A 19295-nucleotide genomic window follows, 5' to 3' on the forward strand; every position below is an offset into this window, starting at 1 on the left:
GCTTATATTAGATTGCATAATAATATTATTGATCTTCACCAACAAAAAAACTATAAAACTATATAAGTCTCTTTTAATCAATAGTAACTGGAAAAATCGAAAACTTTGCTTTTATAAAATTAAATATTATACTACCCCATTTTTTGTACTTCTCTATTTAACCAAAAAAAATATGTAATTTGACCTTCTGTTTTCTAAAATGTTGATCTGTTTGATTTGTGATAAAAGCACAACAAAATTAGCTTATGCTTAAAAAACCCAAACCCTTGAGTACATAGCCAACTTTTTGAAAAGTTAGAGGACAAAATCAATCGATATTACATATTGGTAAATCGAATTCTCATGAATATTAAATTGGACAACTAAAATAAGTATCGTGGCACTACTATTACCTTTGTTAAATTTGTTAAATAAAACTATCCAACAAAAAGAGTGTACCCAAGAGCAACAATAACAACCATAAGGACAGCAATAATGCATTGTTGTTGCTGCTTGTAAGCTTTGCTTTACTTTGCTTTATCGTTCAATACGCGTTGCATGTGTGTGCCATAGATGGATGGAACCAGAGAGCGGGGGGGTGAGACGGGAACCAAGGGGCTAAATAAGTACAAAGCCCGAACCGCAGAAAGCATCGTCCGCATTGCCGTTGCGTTCGGTCGGTCGGTCGGTCAAATTGCTGTTGTAGCTGGCACACATTGCTGCTGTTGCAACTGATGTTGCTGTTGCCACTGCTGTTGTTGCTACTGTTGCTGGTAGCTGGTAATGATGACATAACAATGCTTAAGCGCCCGGAGGCGACATTGGCGAACGGCTACCACCAGCGGATGTCTCAGCACGTTCCCAATAGATCACCAGCAACAGCAACAGAAACAACAGCAACAACAGCAGCAGCATGCACGTCAGCAGCAGCAGCAGTAGCAGCAGCCACGCCAGCAACAACAATGCATGTATGTTATATGATGCAATTGCTGTTCCTTTTTTGTGCTTTATTTTTTTATTATCAAAGAATTTTAATTTATATGTAAACAATACACAACAACAGAAGCAAAAACAACAGAAACAGCAACGGAAGGGCAGCAGAACCAACAACATTTCTTTCCGTTGGTCATAATTTCTCCACATTTTCTTCTACACTGACCTAATTAAAGAAGTTAAATTGTCTTTTAAAAAATTCTTATATCGAGTATTCTATTAATTAAAATAAATGTAGGTAAAATAAATTAAATTTAAGATTATAAGGATATTGTTATAAACGCTTTTTAAATAATACAAATTTTTAATAATGAATCCTTTGGAAAATGCTCATTCTAACAAGTTTATTCAGCATGTTTTTTTTAGCAAAATAAAGTTTTTTTCTTATAAATTACTTTTAATTCGAATTAAATGAAAATTTGTCTTCTTATATATATATTTTTTAAAATTTATATTCTCGGAAAAAGAAATGCATAAACCTTAAACAATTTTTTATCTGGTTTATCTAGCCCTGCTTCCTTTTAGCACAACATAGTGTATTTGATAGTCAATCAAAGGATGCAGTTTCGCGCCGCTGTTAATGATTTCCCACACAAATTGCTTTTGATGGGAGAACGGAGGTCTGGAATCCTGGCCATCAAACTGGACGACTACATCGTGCAGTGGCCACATCTTTTACCATCGAGATAAAATCCAACACAAGCGTAATCCACCCAAAACCAGCCCAACACATAAACGAGAAAATCGTTTTGGACATTCATTGGATGTCAACATATTTTTCTGGTTTTTCACTGTTGTTTTTGTTTTTTACTCCTATTTCTTTGTTTTTTTAATTTTTTTCCATGTGGAACAACCAGTGACGGCGAGTGGTGTTGAGTTACCATGACAGTCTTTTGTTGTTCGACGATTTCTTTGTTGTTGTGCAATGGATCAATTTAAGTAAAACAGGGAGGGGCACCTACGACTTTATATTGGCTATGACTGATAAAAATGGCTTACAATGGCTTTTGAAGATAAGAAATTTATATTTATTATTGAGTAAACTTGACTTGTCCTTTTTATATCGTACACTTGGGGTACTGTTTAAGAGTTAAAATATTGATTTATAAATTAACATTAAATTTGTAACAGTTTACACGCTATCCAAATCTTTTATAGCTTAAAAGCTTATTACAAATATACATTCATTAAATGTTTGGAATCATTTTCCCATTAAGAAATAATTTCCTTAATTCGATGACTGAAATTGCATAACTAAAAGAGAAATCATTTCACACATAATTTGCAAAAGCGTTAAAATTGATATTAAATGCATGTCCGACCAACACGATTATCTACTCTCCTCCTCGCTCCCACTCATGCCTTACATACATTTTGCCTCAAAATTTTTGGCATTGGCCCATCAACGTCATCATCGGTATTCATAATCCGTTGCAGTCAATCAAAGTGAGCTAAAAGGTTCGAAAATCCATTCACAGACAGCGAAAGGCAAAAAGTGAGTGTGTGTGAAAAACCCCATCGCGTGTTTAAAGCTTTTAAAAATTTATATTCAAAAGATGAAGAAGAAAGGTGTTCCGGGGTAAATTGTTGACACCACTCCCAGCTCATTTCGGAAGCTAAACAAGCGACCCACAAATTTTTGTATTTAGCATAAAATTGTGGAAAAATGAGACAATGCCCCATCTCTCAGTCTGCCAGTCTGCTGACCCAACTATTTTTTGGTAATTGAAAAGGTTTCTGTGGCTGTTGTCACTTTTGTTTTCTATTTTGTGGGCGGCTTAAGTAATCAGACGAAGATATATGTGCACATTTATACGAATATCCCAAATAACCCTCTGTTGTATTGTTCGAATATTTAAGCTGCGCTTCGAAACGAAAGTAAAAAAAAAAATTGTGATGCAAAATGAAATGAGAGAAGACAAGAAGAAATGTGGCACATGGGGGCTGGGTTTTGGGATGTTGGGTTGCATGACCATGGTTCACTGGGTTTTTATGTTAATAAATAAATGCCAATGATACATACCTACGTATGTATCGGTCTTCTGTTCAGCAGATGTTTCGCAAGCCCCCCTTTTTTTTTACACAAATAAGGGGAAAACGAAATAAAATACTACATAAATGCGAAAAAAGTGCACACAAAAACAAACAAGACATTGTAAACATCTCGTTTTCTAGTTCAATTCCAACTAAATGGGGCCTGGTAATGTAATGTATACAAAATTGTATGAATAGAAGTTTCCTGCCCACATGTGTATGTGTGTATATATGTGAGTGCACTTTTGGCATATCCTGGCCTAAAGCCGGCTCTTTTTCCTGTCCTGTCCTTCTGCTTTTGGCCCTAGGTAGACAACGGCCAGGAAAGCACTACTTCAAGATGCAATTAGGGCGAGGAGAAAGTTTCGTTTGTGGGGTAAGGAATTTATCCTTAAGTTGCAAGTTGCACAAAGTCCTACATATCCTTTCTGAATAGAGCGGACGACAAAAGGAAGCTTGAAATATTCCTTAAATCTGATATATTTGATCTTTGCATTTATCTGCCTTTGCAATTTATTAGTTTGCTACTGGAGTTTAAGTTTATTTTATGGATATCTAAATATATAAGATTATCTTATTGAAACTCAATATTAACAAACAAGCTCATTAATAGTCCAAGTCACTTGACAATAAAGTTCTTTATTTTGTAACCCAAATATTGGGATAAAACAAGTTAATTTCTGAATTTAAGAAATAATTTTATATTATCCTGTTTTCGCATTTTTAAAAGATTGATCTTAAAATAAAACTACAGCAACACCTTCAACCAATCATTTTTCAAGCCAATCTACTCAAAATTAACAAAATTAAATTCTTCCCATCAATCTTGAAGTACTTATCCTATTTAGAGCACTTGCTTCCTTTGGGCCATAACTTCCATGGCCCTCAAAATCCAATTAACAATCAGTTGTCGGGCACTTCAGCTTCATATGTGGCCCAACTTTAATTGCACGTTTCCCTCATTTATCCTGCGAATGAACTTCATAATTTATTGCAATCGTGTTATCCCCACTGGGCGACTGACCTCTCAGCCCGACAGCCCAAGAAAGCGGCACTATGAAAACTTTGTTTTGACCCGTAACTGGATGGGAAACTATCTTTTGTCTGCAGTCGGAACTTAACAGAAAGCCCCGAAGAATAACCAGGCAGGCAGCAAAACTTCTCAAGCAATTATAAAATGCAAACCAAAAAGTGGAAGTTGAAGTCGCCGCAGTTGTAAAATGTAAGGAAGTAGATTTGGTTTTTTTTTTATGTTTTTGTCTCATACAAAAATACCCTATTTTATTTAATTTAAAAGTATAATAAGTTAAAAGTAAAAACATTTTTTAGGGAACACTTTTAAAAACACTAAAAAGGATCGAAATAATTAATAGACAAAATATAATTACAATCTTAGGTTTTTGAGATTTAATTTTTTTTCTTTATAGACTTGAAAAGAAATAATATTGATCAGAAAATTTTATAATTGATTTTTTATATTCTAATTAATTATTCAAAGGGATAGATGCAAGTTTATACGTGATAGGCTTGTGAAGGTTAAATAATTTAAGGCATTAATAATATTTAAGATTTTTTATTTGTATCATATTTTTTGTATAACTGCTGGAAATTCAAAATAAAAGGAATTCGAAACCTCACGAACCTCAGTTAAGTTATTAAAAAAAATAGTTCAATATGCTTCAGCAACACCGGGAGTACCTCGCATAAAAATCTAGTTCGAAGACGGGCAAGAAGACGGTCCGCGTCCGGATTCCCGAACGTGGCGTCACGTAATCGGGGAGCAGCATTGGCCGGATAGGTGCAAACGGTTCGAGGAAATGCAGTGAAAGTGCCGGCAGCGGAAAACGGGGCGTAACCGGTACACTTCTCCGTTAAACCACATTGCTGAATCCATTTTACAATTTATGCAGGCGATGACATCAGTGGAAATTCATACAAAGCGTACGGGACATGTGATACCAGACAGTTTTCGCCTGGAAAATCGTGAGAGGGGGCACTGCGCAATGGAGCTAACGGACGCATAACTCAATCCGCATGGAATTTTTATTCCCGCAGCGGTGGCATCCACAATAAATCTGCATTAGAGCAGCAACAGCAGCAGCAGTAGTAGCAGCAGTCGCAGGACAACATGTAGTAGAACCGAAAGAGGACGATCCACCAAGACCCCCCTTTCACTGCGCCCCTGGCTTTTGGCTCAAGGCCAGCAAATGCTGCCACGCACTGCAGCAAAAAAATTGGGCAAAGGAGTGGAGTTGGTGCTGGCCACAATACAAAGCAAAACACTTGCTCTCTTGTCCGCTTACCCAGTCCAATGTGTGTGACATTGTCTACAACAATGAACATGACAGCGGAAAGCGGTCTGGCCAGGGGTGGTGTTTGGGTGGTATGGGAAAAGGGAACTCTGGGAACCTATAACGCCCCCCATGTGACACAGATTCCCCATGCTATTCGCGAGTTGAACAGCTCAGCAGGAAACAGGAAAACTTCTGTGTGTGCGAAAACGTTCAATGGCGGAGTTAATCACCTGTTTTCTAAAAGAAAAACTAGTTCCCAGAGTTCAGGCAAGACACGATTTTTAAGTTCTGAAAGAAAATCTTGGGCACTGCAAAGATATGTTCCAATTATATAAGAATATATATATTTTCTTTAAAAATTAAAAATCAAAAAAAAAAATCCACTTGATTTGATAAAACTTCTATAAGAGATTTTTCTTTGCCAATTTTAAAATATTTGGAATATACAATTTTTTTTTAACAATTTTGTATTTCATATAAAATTTAGCCAAACAATAAAATTAGAAAATTTGCTTGTTCAATATAATATTTAAGATCTGCTAGTATATACGCTTCTAAATAGGCACAAAACAAATCACAAAATCGAATTAAACCAAACGCGAATAAAAAACAAGAATTAGCTTTGTTCATTTAAAAAAAAAATGCTACCCAAACGCCATTTCTAACCTATAGAGCAAAAATAAAACTAAATAAAATGAAACCAAATTCAATTATAGGCTTGCTGTTAAACAAACTATTACTGGAATGTGAAAATTTCGACTGCAGCCATTAAATCTAACCCTCCATTAGGAGCAGCTGCTGTTATCAAACGAACAATTAACTAGTTCACCGGGTGAACTGGATTGGGCAGCACTGTGTGCCTGGCCCACAACTGCATTTCCGCAGTCTGCATTCCTTTGGCAGTCCGGACTTTTCCCTAACCAGCTGCTGCACTTTTTGTTCACCCACATTCGAGAGTTTTTGCAATTTTCCAGTGAATTTAAACGTTATCTCCGGAGCAGCGGTTCTTCCACTATCTCCCTGGAGCGATTAGATAAACGACGCTAATGAAGATTGCCAGGTGAGTGAAGCAAATCAAGGTTGACCATCCAACATCGCATTCCGATTGCGAGTGGGTGCGGACGATAAGCCTTAAAGTGATTGCCCCCACCGTGTTCCACAATTGTTTGCAGATCTAGATCCATGCCGAAAGGCTGGATGGTCTTCGGCTAGGGGGTGGTAAAAACTTGGTTAAACTTACGCCTCGCAGTAGGGCATTTTGTTGTAGCCCTTGTAGGTTTTCATATTGAGCGTCATGCCGCATTCTGTGCATTTGAAACACGTTTTGTGCCATGTCTGAAACGAAAAAAGAGGGGGAAAACGTTGAATTACAAACGGAGAATCAGAGAAATTGTCGAGAATGCAATATTATTATTGCTATTTTGTTGTTTCTGGTGCCGCTGCTTTTGCTCTTTGTTGCTTGTTAGTCAAATTGGCGCAATGCAACTGAAAACTCTGGGCCAAGCCAAGCATAAAAAGTGCTCTCAAAGGTTTTTCTTTGCCGTTCCGTTAACTAAAAATTTATGCGTATATATTTTCTCCAAAATTAATTGGAAGGCTAACGGAAAAAGATGAGTAAGAAAGATAAACATATAAAAAAAAAACTTTTTATAAATGTTATATAAACCGATATGAGCATGCTTATGATTAAGATTCTATTCTTACAAAAATATTTAGTTGGCCTATTTTACAAATATTTTACATTTTATTCTCTGATATTAAAATTAAAGTTTTATATATTTTGACCACTACACTAGTTAGTGAAAAAGGCAAAAAAAGTAATACGCAACTGCTAAATCTTTTTTATCCAAGATTCCGCATATCCAAAAGTCTGAACTAAACTCGGCGATGAAGGCGAAAAAAAGGTAGATATCTTAGTTAGTACCGTTCAGTTGAGATAACTGGTTAGATAAGCTTGGCCAAGGCAGACAGATGAGTACTAGACAAACAGACATTGAAAATGTTGCGTGATTTGTGGTGACTTGGCATATGAGGAAGAGAAGAGTTTGCATCTCACAGATACTCAGATACAAAACTGCACAACGACCAAAGAAAGAACTTGATGGAACTTGGTTTGATAGCTCAACTTCGTGTTTGGTGTCTGTAGTTACTCCTTTTTTTTTTTTGTTGTTGTTGTTTGCCTGCAACGCGTTATGCAAATTTTCCGAAAGAGGAAAAAATCTCAAAACCGCAATGGAGCCCCACAACACATCCCCTTTCACCCCGCTATCCTTGACGTGGAGGTCAACAAACGATTAACTTGTCTGCGGATTAGCAGACGAAAGAGAGGGGCAAACATTCGCCGAAAGAGATGCCAGATGGGAGTACAAAATATCTCCTAATTGGTTTTCAACGCTGACTGCCACTGGAGGCTGGCAAAAAAAAATAATAAAACCAAAACCAGTTAAAACAACAATTAAAAGTGTAGAAACAAAAAAAATACGATAGTTAATTGTTTGATGGACGCAAACAATAAAAAAAAAAAACAAAAAAAAAAGTGAAATAAAAACCAAAGAAGTCAGTTTACCACATTCCATTGGCCCGAAGAGAAAAGCTGAAAGCGAAACAATCTTTGACCCCCCTGAACTGAAACCGGTATAAATCATCGGATTTTTCTCCAGTGACCCGACTTTGGATCTGGGTTTAAGCAAATGACTTTCCAGCTCAGGGCGCATGCGTAACAGGGGCAGAGGTTTTAGGTATAAGGCTAATTGAACTACCGTTGCAGTTCGACAAGCATTGTCTTAAGTGAAAAACTTTCGATAGATCTAGTGAATGGAATAATATTCAGGTCAAAACGTCAAACAAGGTGAAAATTAAATCAAACTTAAATAGTAAGCTTTCATTAAATGGTAATACAATAACTTTTAACTTAACTATATAACAACAAAGTAAAAACCCGAACTTGTGTTTCTGTGATTTCTAGCGGTTGTATGTAGCTGCTTGACCACAAGAAAATTGCATTTTCAGTTTCACTTTCGCAACAAAGTGCTGTCAAGCTTCTTGGTTTTTTATTTTTCAAATTGTTGTAGGAGTGCCTTTGTGAATCTGGATGCCATGCACATATGTGTAAACATATTTGAATACATGTGGTGAGGTAATCGTCTGGTGGTCAACGACGTACGTCTCGTCTCCCCCGTCAACTGCATTCAATTTCAATTTTCTATGCTCGCTTTAACCCACTTTTTCACTTTTGCTCGCTTCTCGTCTTGATTTTCAATTTGCGGCTCAATTTTCAAAAGTTAAACGTTTCCTCTTGGGTTGTTTTGCTTTGTTTTGGTTTTATTGCTGGGTTGTTTTCTGTCAACCACGACGAGGTGTTAAATTTGCATTCGAATTTGCACGCTTTCAACGTTTTTCGACCCAAGTGGCGATAAAAACAATTGGCATGAGCCACGAAATGGTAGGAAAATCTCGTATTACCACGGCAAGCCAAAGCCAACGAATGACAAATGAGGGCAATAAGCAGCAGCAACAACAGAAACCACAAAAACAAACAAATTTGACTTAAAAAAAATCTATTTATATGTGTAACAAAGAAAGAATAAACCAGACTTGAAGTGTCAAAGTGATTTTTTGTTTAATTTGCATAGTGAACTGAAACTGGAGCACTAGGAAATGGGGACAGAATCTGTATGTTAAGTATTGGTGATATGTAAGAAAAAGTTTCACTGATTTCGATTTTGGCTAAAAAGAAATTAGTTCAAAGGAAGCAGATTATTTTAAATTGTCAATATTTTATGTGCAATATAACACTACTTCGACTTAAAATACCTTAAATTAAACGCCTTAAATCTTTTGTCAATTTCACTTGAACTTCCTTTGAAATTTTCAATTTCCGTAAAAGGAATATATTTTTATGAACTGCTGTTCCCTTTGGAAAATGTACCGAATTAATGTACCGAAGTAGATATTACACTTTAAACTAACATTTCTTATATTGTAAATTTATATTATTTTCCAGAATCAGAATATAATAATAGGTATTTTTATGTTTCTTTTGAAATAATAAAATCTACCATATTTGTGACTTTGATGTAAATTCGTTGGTTTTTATTGGCTACAAACACACTTGAACACCTTACTGGGACAAGCATTATCCCTAAGTTATGAGTGCTTAGCCCAGGAGAGTATTTCAAAAGCAAATTGTCAAAAGTTTTGGCACAATAAACACTTCAAATGCCAAACGGCAAAAGGCAAACACTCTCCAGACATGAGAGCAAAATGAAATCCAGATTCGCATTGTTGTGCCTTACCAGTTTTTATTGCTGTTATTTTTTCTGGATTTTGGTTTTTGTTTGCCGGTCAGCAAAGACAGTTAAGGAAGAATTCTATAGCCATTCAGCGGAATATGCTTTTAGTCCATTGTCCGAGGGAAATGCCTCTCCGCTTTCTTTGAGCACAAATTAAAGTTCGACGAGATGCAGCGCTTAAAAAGCTGTTATTTATGTTCGTATAGCCGCCGGTACCGTTATGAGCTATCAACGGAATGAAGTCGAAGAAGTAGAACTCCCCCCGTCAACTTCGCGTAAGATATTAATCATGATTTAAAACCAACTCGTCCGTCTCTTCCGCTAACTTTGCGTAGCTTTTAACATCCATATCCCCCACTCCAAAAGCAGTTTAATCAAAACAACAACCAGAGAAACCATCAAAGTGGAGAAAAGAACTGCCAATAGTCGCAGTAGAGACGAAAAGAACTTTGCATGATAAAATAAAATAGTTCTGTTTTTTAAATCAGTAAGGCAAATCACAAAAAAATGTTTTTTAAGATTTGTTGTAATAAGTAAAACATATACACAAAATATAAGATATGTATAATAAATCAAAGCGATTCAAGTTAATTTAAAACAAAAATCCTAAGACCAGTAAGACTGAAAATTGAAAAATCAATATAAAAGCAATCAACTTGGTTCGTATTTTAATTTGTAAAACTTTTCAAATTAAGTTAATTTGTCCAACAAATGTATTGTCTAGTGACTACTTGCGATCACCACTGTACCTAAAGTGGAAAGAAGTGGAATGGAGTTGTCTCCACCAGAAGAAAACACCATATCTGAACTCGGTAGCCCCCCTTCTCGGCGCTCTTCACTTAGCGCACTCGACATTGCTGGAGAATGCGTCATCCGCACTCGAAGAGCTCTCATGCAGCATTAGGTCGTGAATTGCCCAGATTCTTGCCGGCAAAACAGCGCAAAAAAGCAGAGGGAAAAGAAATATGTGAAATAAAAAGCGAAACGAACCCAGTTGGTGGCCCCGATCTTCCGCCCTCCAGTCCCCACAATAAATGAAATTAATAAACAAATAATTCGGTTATATCTGTGCTCTCAGATTCAAGTCGGTATACGTGCAAATATGTGGAAAATATAATAACCATAAAAAGCGATTCTAATCAATTGTAGCTTATTGCTCTTATGGCACAACTGTGAGTACACCGAAAAATAAGAACCATATCAAGTTTTGATTAAAGAACTCAAGCTAATATTGCAAATAAAGTTAAAATTAATGCATTTTAATTGAATTTAGGAAATAGATTTTTTTTTATTTATTTATAAGTTTACATACAAATTAATAATAGTTTTAGTATATATTTCACTTTCACTATGTTAAAAATAATTAATTAGTAATAGTTTTTTTTTTATCTCAGTTATATGCTCCCTATATCAAAAATTACTGATCTAGTATTTCCAAAAGTGTAATGAATATATTTCACCACAACGAGGGGAGTGACATGAAGGCTAAAAGAATGTTGAATGGAATGAGGTTGAGGCAAACACGATCCACATGTTCTCATAATGTCCCACATAAGATTTACTTTGGGAGATAACTTGTGTCTTATCTCATAACTTTCACAATAAATATGACTTAATTTCTAAGGAATGATATGACTCAATTTCTATGTAACTATGTAACGGAACCAAATAAACTCTACCAATTCGCAAATACAATCTATAAGATTGTGCACCCTGGTATTAGGATTTATTTTAACCATAGATTGGATGCTGCGATTTCAGTTCATTATTTCGAAAGATTACGTTTTAAAATTTCGCTGATAAATTACGTCACTTTTCCTTGTTGCATTGTGCAGATAAAATAGCAAAAAAAATATAGGAAGTATGCATATGATAGAGGCTGTGCAAAAGTACACTCACATCGTAGTAATTGCAATACCTAACAAGTTCCAGTTTCGCTGCAACTTAAACAAAGGCAATCCAAGTTACACAAAACTGAGTTCCAACTTTTTCTATTAAATTCAATTTATAAACACCCCCCCATCCCACTCAACAAAAAAAAAACTTAATTAGCCATCAGCTAAAACTCAAATAAAGAAAGAAAAACCCCTAACTCAATTGAAAGAAATTGAAAGCGCGTTCAAGCAAATTGAAAACTTGTAGATCCCAATCAATGGGTATGGGAAGAGATATGTTTGTCCAGATACCATACAAACGGTTTTTCCTGTTTTTCGCCCTTTTTCGGGCGTGTGAAAATGCTGAAGATGGAAAAACATGAAGTGAGAATTGCATAAGCAAACACTACACACACACAGCTCGGGGTAAATATTCAATTATAGCATGACCAAATTGGGGCTTAAACTGGTCACGTCAACAACAACAATTAAAAACCATTTGCTGGCTTACTTAACGCTCATCAACGGGCAGTTGTTGTTGATAATGACAATTATGTCATGTGTGGGCCTCCATATAAGGAAAGTCAGACAGTCGGAAAGCCAGACAAATACGACAATTGTCCCACAAACCGACAGACAAGATATTCAATCAGATACAGTAAACTGATCGAATGTGGATGACTCACCATAACATCTCGGACTTTTCGACGATGACAATTCTTTGCTTGCCATTTTTGGGTTTTTTTTTTTTGGGAAGATTGAAGTATCGTCGAGTTTAATCTCAAAACACCTTGACCTTAAGTCAGCACGCATTTTGCTTGTAACCACAATTGGCGTGCAGCAAACAGACCGTGGAAAGGCGGCGTGTTAAATTGACCAAAAACTTGAACTCAAATCCGGGTTTTTTGGGTTAAGGCGCAGCCACAGCTTGCCAAAAGAAAACAATAATAATAACGAAAAACCACTTGAGAGTCTAAAACAGCAGACTTTTTTATTACCCTTTAATTGACTTGGATCTTAGCTTTCAGCTGTATAAATTAATTAGAAATGCACACCTTATGCAGCCGTAAACTAGTTATAAGCTAGCAAATATTGACCAATTTTTCAGCTCAAATATGATTAGCTGTAATACACTTTGTTTTTGTCTCAATCTTCAAACCTACAAAACAAAAGATTGACAATAATTATATATTGGTATCTTGAACGATTATAGTTTAGGAACGACATTTTTAGCCTTTTCAACCTAATAGATTATGTTATCAAATCTTAAATGCTTTACCAAGAAATACTATCTTTATACCTTAGCAACTTATTGAATTGCCGAAATGTGACAGGTGGTAATTTACTGGGTAATTTCTGATAATACAACATTTATCGATTTCTATAAATGGTGGTTTTTCTGTGAGTTAGATTTAAAACGGTATTTATTCGTTACTGTGTAACTGCGTCTTTTAAACTTGTTACAAAATCACAGTTCAAATTATATTGCTCTTTGCCATCAAAGGTATTCCATACATGAGAGGTGCTTTGGCACAAAAGTGTAAGCTTGGGGATGGGTTTAAAAGAGAGGAAGCGCTTTAATTCTGCTTGGTCGCTTTCACTTCCGCCTCATCAGGCGGGTTCCCCCTTTATCTTTCTATATATGTGATTTCAAACCACCCCCGCCCACTCTCAACTCCAACTGGCAACTGGCAACTTGCAACTCCGAAGTGAAGTTCCTCCATCAGCGTCATCAGCAAAAGCTAAAGACACGGCAGCTGGCAACTGCAAGTGGGTTTTGATTTCACGTGGGGAGTGTGTTTTTATCCATATCCATAGAGCAGAGGGGAAACGGATGGGAAACTGCCGCCTAATGCTCTTCTTCATCGCAATCAAATGTATGTTTGCTCTTCTCTATTTAAATTGGGCATTACCAACGCTCCGTTGATATATGTTTCCTCTTTTGTTTGCCTGACATCTGTGCAGGCGGTGGATCAGGGTCTTGAATATGCATCTAACGATTACCATATGCTCGGGTCACCCCATGGGAATTCACCAGAATGTGTGAGCTAAATGATAACACCAATTAGAAAGTGATTTGTGAACCAAGCTCTGTTGTAGATCACTTGTGACACTTCACACAAATGAGTCAACCTTGATTATCTATTCAAGATTTTAATTCCAATGGTCGCCACTTGAACAAAATGTTTGTTGTTTGTTGTTGAATCGGATTAAGAAATGATATATTGAGTTCTATTTTTAAGCTACAAATAAATATAAACTTAATATTTGTTCTTGGGAGTAAGAACAAGAACTTTTCCAGTGAGAGTGATTCTAAGCCACCACATTAACCTTAAACAAATAATAGTTTTTAAATATTTAAAATTTATACCTTATTAAGAACAAAGAAGATAATATTCGACAAAAAATATAAATTTACTGTTAAATATTTTGTGTGCCATCTACATGTTTAAACTCACCTAGTACCAGCTTTTTCACGCCATTTTCCTCTGCTTTCCCCCACTCGTTTGCCCTTCGCTTTAGTCAATTAGCAAAGTCAATAGGAAATGCCGCCGCTGGCTCTGCTCCCTGTTCAGTTTAGTTCAGTTCAGTTCTGCTGACGTTTCAGTATTTTACTTGTGTAATTTATAAACGTCAGAAACTTCACACACACTCCCTTCCATTTTCCCCGCCAGTTAAGAGCTCTATTCAAATTTTCCCTGGAAGCACAAAAGGCGATTCCCACACATTGCAATCCAATCCAAATGGCAAGTGCAAATTTAAATTCAAATACAAGTGGCAGGGCTTATGTGATTAGCCAAGGCTTATATATAGAAATATCTAGTATCCAGTCATAAGACATGGCTTACAAACTAAGGATATGAGACATGGATAAATATATAAATCAGCCTTAAAGGAGTAATTCAATTATTAATTAAAAGGGCTCTTTGCTCACAAGCCGAACAAGCGAAACTTTTGGATGTGGGACACAAGTTCAGCGACAGCTGAATGCGGTTTGGGGTTAAATGTGGGGCAGAGTTGAATAATAGAAAAGATTTCACTGCAACGGGCTCAGAAAGCGGCACAATGAAAGCGACTCAAACCGGTCAATCATATGTCTCTTAATAAATAAAATTCGCTAGCAATAAAAGTTATAATATAAATAAAGGAACTGGACAAAAAATTACCAAAATTTAAAGGAAAGAAGAATCTTGAAGTGGAAGGCAAATCTAGAGTCAAGCAACCACCACTTGAACTTCTCCATCTCTGACCTTTTTGCCTCTATAAATAATCCCCATCACAGATGCAATAAAGGCATTAAACATAGAACACCCAGCCTATTTACAGAACCGCCCTCTTTGAAAAGCTGCATGCAGGGGGATCAATTGGATGATGATGACGAAAGTCATGCAAATGCTTAAGAGAAAGAAATAATAAAGTAAAAACAAGAGGGACGAGTTCAACTTGTTGTCTCCCCCTTCGAATTTACACGAGTCGTTGGCAGACCTCTCGAGTGATCTTTCCCCTGGGATCTCCGTTTCTTGTCGCCCCTCCACGGGCGAGTTAATAAAGATCAATTGAATTTAAACAAAGCGATTCTTTCGAGGAGAACATTCCGTATCCCCCGATCCCTGCTCTTTTCTTGTTTTTCCCTATGAATTCACGTCAAGTGAGTGCGTCCAACTCTTGTTTACAAGTGACAAAAGAGGGAAGTTCCTCCAAAGCAATTGCGCATTAACATGAACATAATTTCAGCAACAAAAGACAAAAATATAGGAAGGGAGAAGAAAACAATTAAAAGACATCCAAAACAGGAAACCAAAAAGAATCGAAATGAGCTGCAGAAGAATCAAAAGCTTGACCCAAAACTTGTTTAGACACTCTTCAATCATCTTTTCCATTCTTCTTTTCTGGTCATTAGTCAAAATTTGAGCATCGAAATTAATTATACAATACAAGGCACACAATGGGAAACGTTTAATTTGAGGGAAAGCCCTAGAAACGGAAAAAAAAACGAAATAATACAAGCCACAGCGGCAGAAGCTATTTAAAGTTTCCAAACAACTTCTACGACGACGACGACTTCCACTTTCCGAATTGGACAAAACTTTTTGTTACATTTACAATTTGGGACACAAAAGACGCCAAGTTGCTGGAAAAAAGCTGGCCAAGCGAAATCTTGACTTTGAAGTTTGTAGGCATAGAAAATTCAGTTTGGTCTCAGTTTCTCAATCTTTTTTCCTCCGCCTTTGATTTGCTTTCCTTCTCAGCGGGGAAAAAAATTGGCAAGCGAACCTCTTGAAAGCGAAGTCTAATTAGGTGGCGTCAATGAGTGGAAATGGGAACAAAAACTAAAGATTCTCTCGAAGATTAAAGTGTAATGAAAGTGAGTGGTAAAAGGGAGGGTTTGAAAATATGGATACTTGCATAATCTTGCTTTGCAACAAAAGTTACGGGCCGAAAGCAATATTGCGAATGAAAAATAAATATTTAAGAATTAATATATGTATATGATAGCAACGAAAGATTTAGCATTACAACGATTTTCAAATTGTGTACTTAAAATTGTATTGTTTATTTAATTACTATATATCTTAAGGTAAGAAAAATAAAAATATGGGAAGAAAAATGCAATAAAAGGGCGATGCAAGGGCAATAAAAAATCGAAAAATTGTCCCCCTCAATCTCTGCATCTTTCTACTCTTTGCCTGCTTGACCACTTTTATTTTCATGCCTCAATTGATGCACCCCTCTCCGATTTTCCCTTTTCCCCGCCCATTTCCCTCACCTTTCTCTTTGAGCCCCGCATTACTGTACGTTCTCCGCAGAGTGAAAAATTGATTGTCATGCAAAAGTGAACTTTAGTTGTGAGTTTTGAGTGAAGTGAGCGAGGTGAAGAAGCCTAGTCAAGAGTGGAGAGAAACTGTATATAAATAAATACATAAAGCAATTGTCATTCTTCTACTTCTGCCCGTGTTTGTGGCTTCCGAAAGCGAAAAGTTCGAGTGGGGCACAGGAAAAAAAAAATATAGCCACCATTTGCCATTTTATTTTTTTCCTTATTTTGATCTTGGATGACATTTTTTGATAGACTGCTGTTTTTTTTTTTACTTGAATTTAAAGAATTTTTTTTGTAAGCAAAATGGTTGTTGTAACTTTAATAGATTAGGCAAAAAAAGATTTTCTTCGATAGATAAAGGCTGCACTTTAAAAAAAAATCGTTTAAACTAAAATAATATTCATTATGTGACATATCTAATCCCTAAATCATATGTTAAAAAAAAGCTTTGATTTATTAAATATTGAAGCTAGGAAGGGATATTTTTGTTAATTATAATTAATTAATTAGACAACCACTCTTAAACTTTTCTTTTGAGTTTTTTTGGATTTTCAGTGAGAAACTCTAGTGTGCGACTCTATTCTCTGTCAAATATAATCTAGTAAGCAATTTTCTATCAGAACAGTGAATGTCGAATCGAGGCGATTGAGAAAATAAAATGAATTCCCAGTTCAGCCGAAAAGCCAAAGTAAGTGTCCGTTAAATTTTGCCATTGGTAGGTTTAGTAATCCCCGATTCGCATCCCGATGTAAGTCAGAGCCAACCGCAACACCTACAGCTATAAAACAGAAGTCGTCGACCAAACTGGCAGACCCGAAACCGAGATCCGCGACGGTGGTGCTGAAGCGCCGTAATCGCCGTCGTCGAAATAACGAAGCAGCCAGTGGATTTGGAGGAGGAGGTGGTGTTGGTAACAAGGACAGTGAGTCCTTCCAGTTCGTTCCGGTGCGGCGTAAACCATTGGGCGAGTACCTGGCTCTTGAGGAACAACCTGCTCCCAGTCGTCCAACTGCTTCCTCTTCCTATTCGCCGCTCGATACACCGCCCATGAGCTATGCCGCTGCCGTTGAATCGCTCCCAGAGACCAGAATCAAGATTAAGGTGGAATTATCTCCACGTCTCAAACGGGTCAACAATCAGCTCCCGGTCAAGCGGCAAAGCCCCAAAATCTCTCCCAACAACAAGTTCAAAACAATCAAGCCGCCGCAGTCCAAGCCAAACATTGCCCAGGTGAATCCAAAGCAGAAAGTGACCCAGGTTACTCCCCAGCCTCGTGTGACCCAGGTGAATTTCAAGCCGATCAGCTCGCCAGCAGCAGCTGGCAGTAGGAAATCCAGGGCTAAGAGATCCACGATGGCCAAGCAACAGAAACGAGCAGAGGATACCATTGCCATTAAAGCGGTTCAAGTTCCACAGACGGCTCCGAAAATCCTGGCTTCCTCGCCAGAGCTATCCGAAGCCTTCATCTATTTGAATCACCACCACGAGCGGATGCAGCGCATCCTGGCCCAACAGACTGCTGGACAGAAACTTCATCTTAACAGTGGCCAAGTGAAACCCTGTAAAGTCGATGCCCAGCTCCCGACACATCGATCCCTCTTCGACTTCGATGAGCGGCTTTTCAAACGCGGCAATCTGGAGGCCGCTGCTCTATTGGCCCAAAACAAGGCCATGCTACGCCAGTGGCTAAACCCCAGCTTTTTGATCTCCTAGGCAACCCCATCTAAGCCCTTACAAATGCAAATTTATCAGTTAGTTTTATGTGTTTCAAGTAATTTTGTTGAATCAAAATTCAAATCAAAATTTCTAGGACAATCTCTTTAGCTCACTGGCAGCTTATGAAAATGAAATATATTGTTGGGTATTCGCAAATAAAAAGTTCTTTAGTATAAAAATCTGGTACTGTCAATAGTAAATAATGAAAATAAGAATCATTTTTGGGAGACTAAATGTGAAATTTTGAACTACAAAAAAAACTTGATGATTTCAAATTAAATTTTCCGTGCAAACAGGTTTAAACATTAATTTTAAAACAAATCCGTCTTTCCTTAAAGTATATATCCCGTTCCAAAAGAAAATAGTCCATTACAATATAAATACAAAGACCGTTATTATTTTGATTTAAAAATAAAATGCAAATTTCGAAACATTTCTTCTAAAATAAATGTCATTAATTCTATTTAATTGAATATAACCATAGTCATATTTTAAAATTGTTTAGATAAAGTTTTTTTTTCAGCACATTCGCTCCCTCGATTTTTCTAATATTCCTTCTACGTCTTTGAAGTTTGTTGCTGTAGTCATTTGTCACTCGAAAGGGATGCAAAAATTAAAACATGGCCCAGTAAAAAGTGATGGCCCATTGGCGCGGCCAAGGAGGGACTCGAAAGGGGGGTCATCGGGGTCAGGCAAGTGCAAATGTGTGCCATGACAGGAGCGGAGGTGCGCAGAAGCCGAAGGGGTCTCGTTAAGTGGCAAACGAAGTCAAACGGACGGCGACGCTTTTATTTGTGATGCTTCGCTGCCTCTTTGTGTGACTTCTACTCTCTACTTTCCTCTTTCGGTGCTCGATTCGTGCTCTGCGAAATTGGCCAGAAAAGGCTGGCCAAAAACTGGCACGTTCCTATACCTAAAGCTATAGAGCTTCAGAGCTCTCTTTCTCGATCCCCCCGACTTCCCATGACAACATGACAACAAAGAGGTCATTTACTTTCCTTGCGAGCATGAAATAATCGTTCGTCGTGGCTGTGACTCTGAAAAAAAGATGTAAAAACATCGAAAACAGCTCGAAAAGTCAGGCCAAAGCCAAACAAAGCGCAAAGCAAAAAGTCAAACTCACATATTTCGTGCAAAATAAAGCGCAAATGCAACAATGACGACTCTTCGAATGGTACAATTTTGAATTGAAACTAAAAGATACTCTATATTTTCTATTAAAAGATACCAATTTTGTTGATTTTAAAATGACATTCTAAAAGTAAAGATAAATAAAGACAATAGATTCGGAACA

The 19295-nt window shown here is 37.0% G+C and overlaps 2 protein-coding genes across 5 annotated transcripts in view; one reads left to right on the forward strand and one right to left on the reverse strand.

The window, feature by feature from the left end:
• The window catches only part of LOC108146759 (LIM and SH3 domain protein Lasp), a 28551-nt gene that overhangs the window by 5085 nt on the left and 4171 nt on the right, over window positions 1-19295 (reverse strand). For all 4 annotated transcript variants that reach the window (XM_017272896.2, XM_017272895.2, XM_017272894.2 and 1 more), the window contains exon 2: window positions 6541-6635. In XM_017272896.2, the coding sequence (XP_017128385.1) occupies window positions 6541-6635 (95 nt within the window). The remainder of the gene's footprint in view (window positions 1-6540; window positions 6636-19295) is intronic.
• Window positions 16813-18215, forward strand: LOC108146762. Its single transcript, XM_017272898.2, has 2 exons — window positions 16813-16973; window positions 17039-18215. The coding sequence occupies exons 1-2, from the start codon at window positions 16944-16946 to the stop codon at window positions 17996-17998; spliced, it is 990 nt and encodes a 329-aa protein (XP_017128387.1). The 5' UTR covers window positions 16813-16943; the 3' UTR covers window positions 17999-18215.

Source organism: Drosophila elegans, unplaced genomic scaffold (genome assembly GCF_018152505.1).
Source record: "Drosophila elegans isolate 14027-0461.03 unplaced genomic scaffold, ASM1815250v1 contig_208, whole genome shotgun sequence".
In the NCBI taxonomy this organism is placed as follows: domain Eukaryota; kingdom Metazoa; phylum Arthropoda; class Insecta; order Diptera; family Drosophilidae; genus Drosophila; species Drosophila elegans.

What these genes read in the sequence shown, in the direction of transcription:
- LOC108146762 (XM_017272898.2), top strand. Translation starts at nt 16,944, where the DNA reads ATGAATTCCCAGTTCAGCCGAAAAGCCAAA. An exon ending in AGTTCAGCCGAAAAGCCAAA is followed by an intron (nt 16,974 to 17,038) that starts GTAAGTGTCCGT and finishes TCCCGATGTAAG; the next exon opens with TCAGAGCCAACCGCAACACC.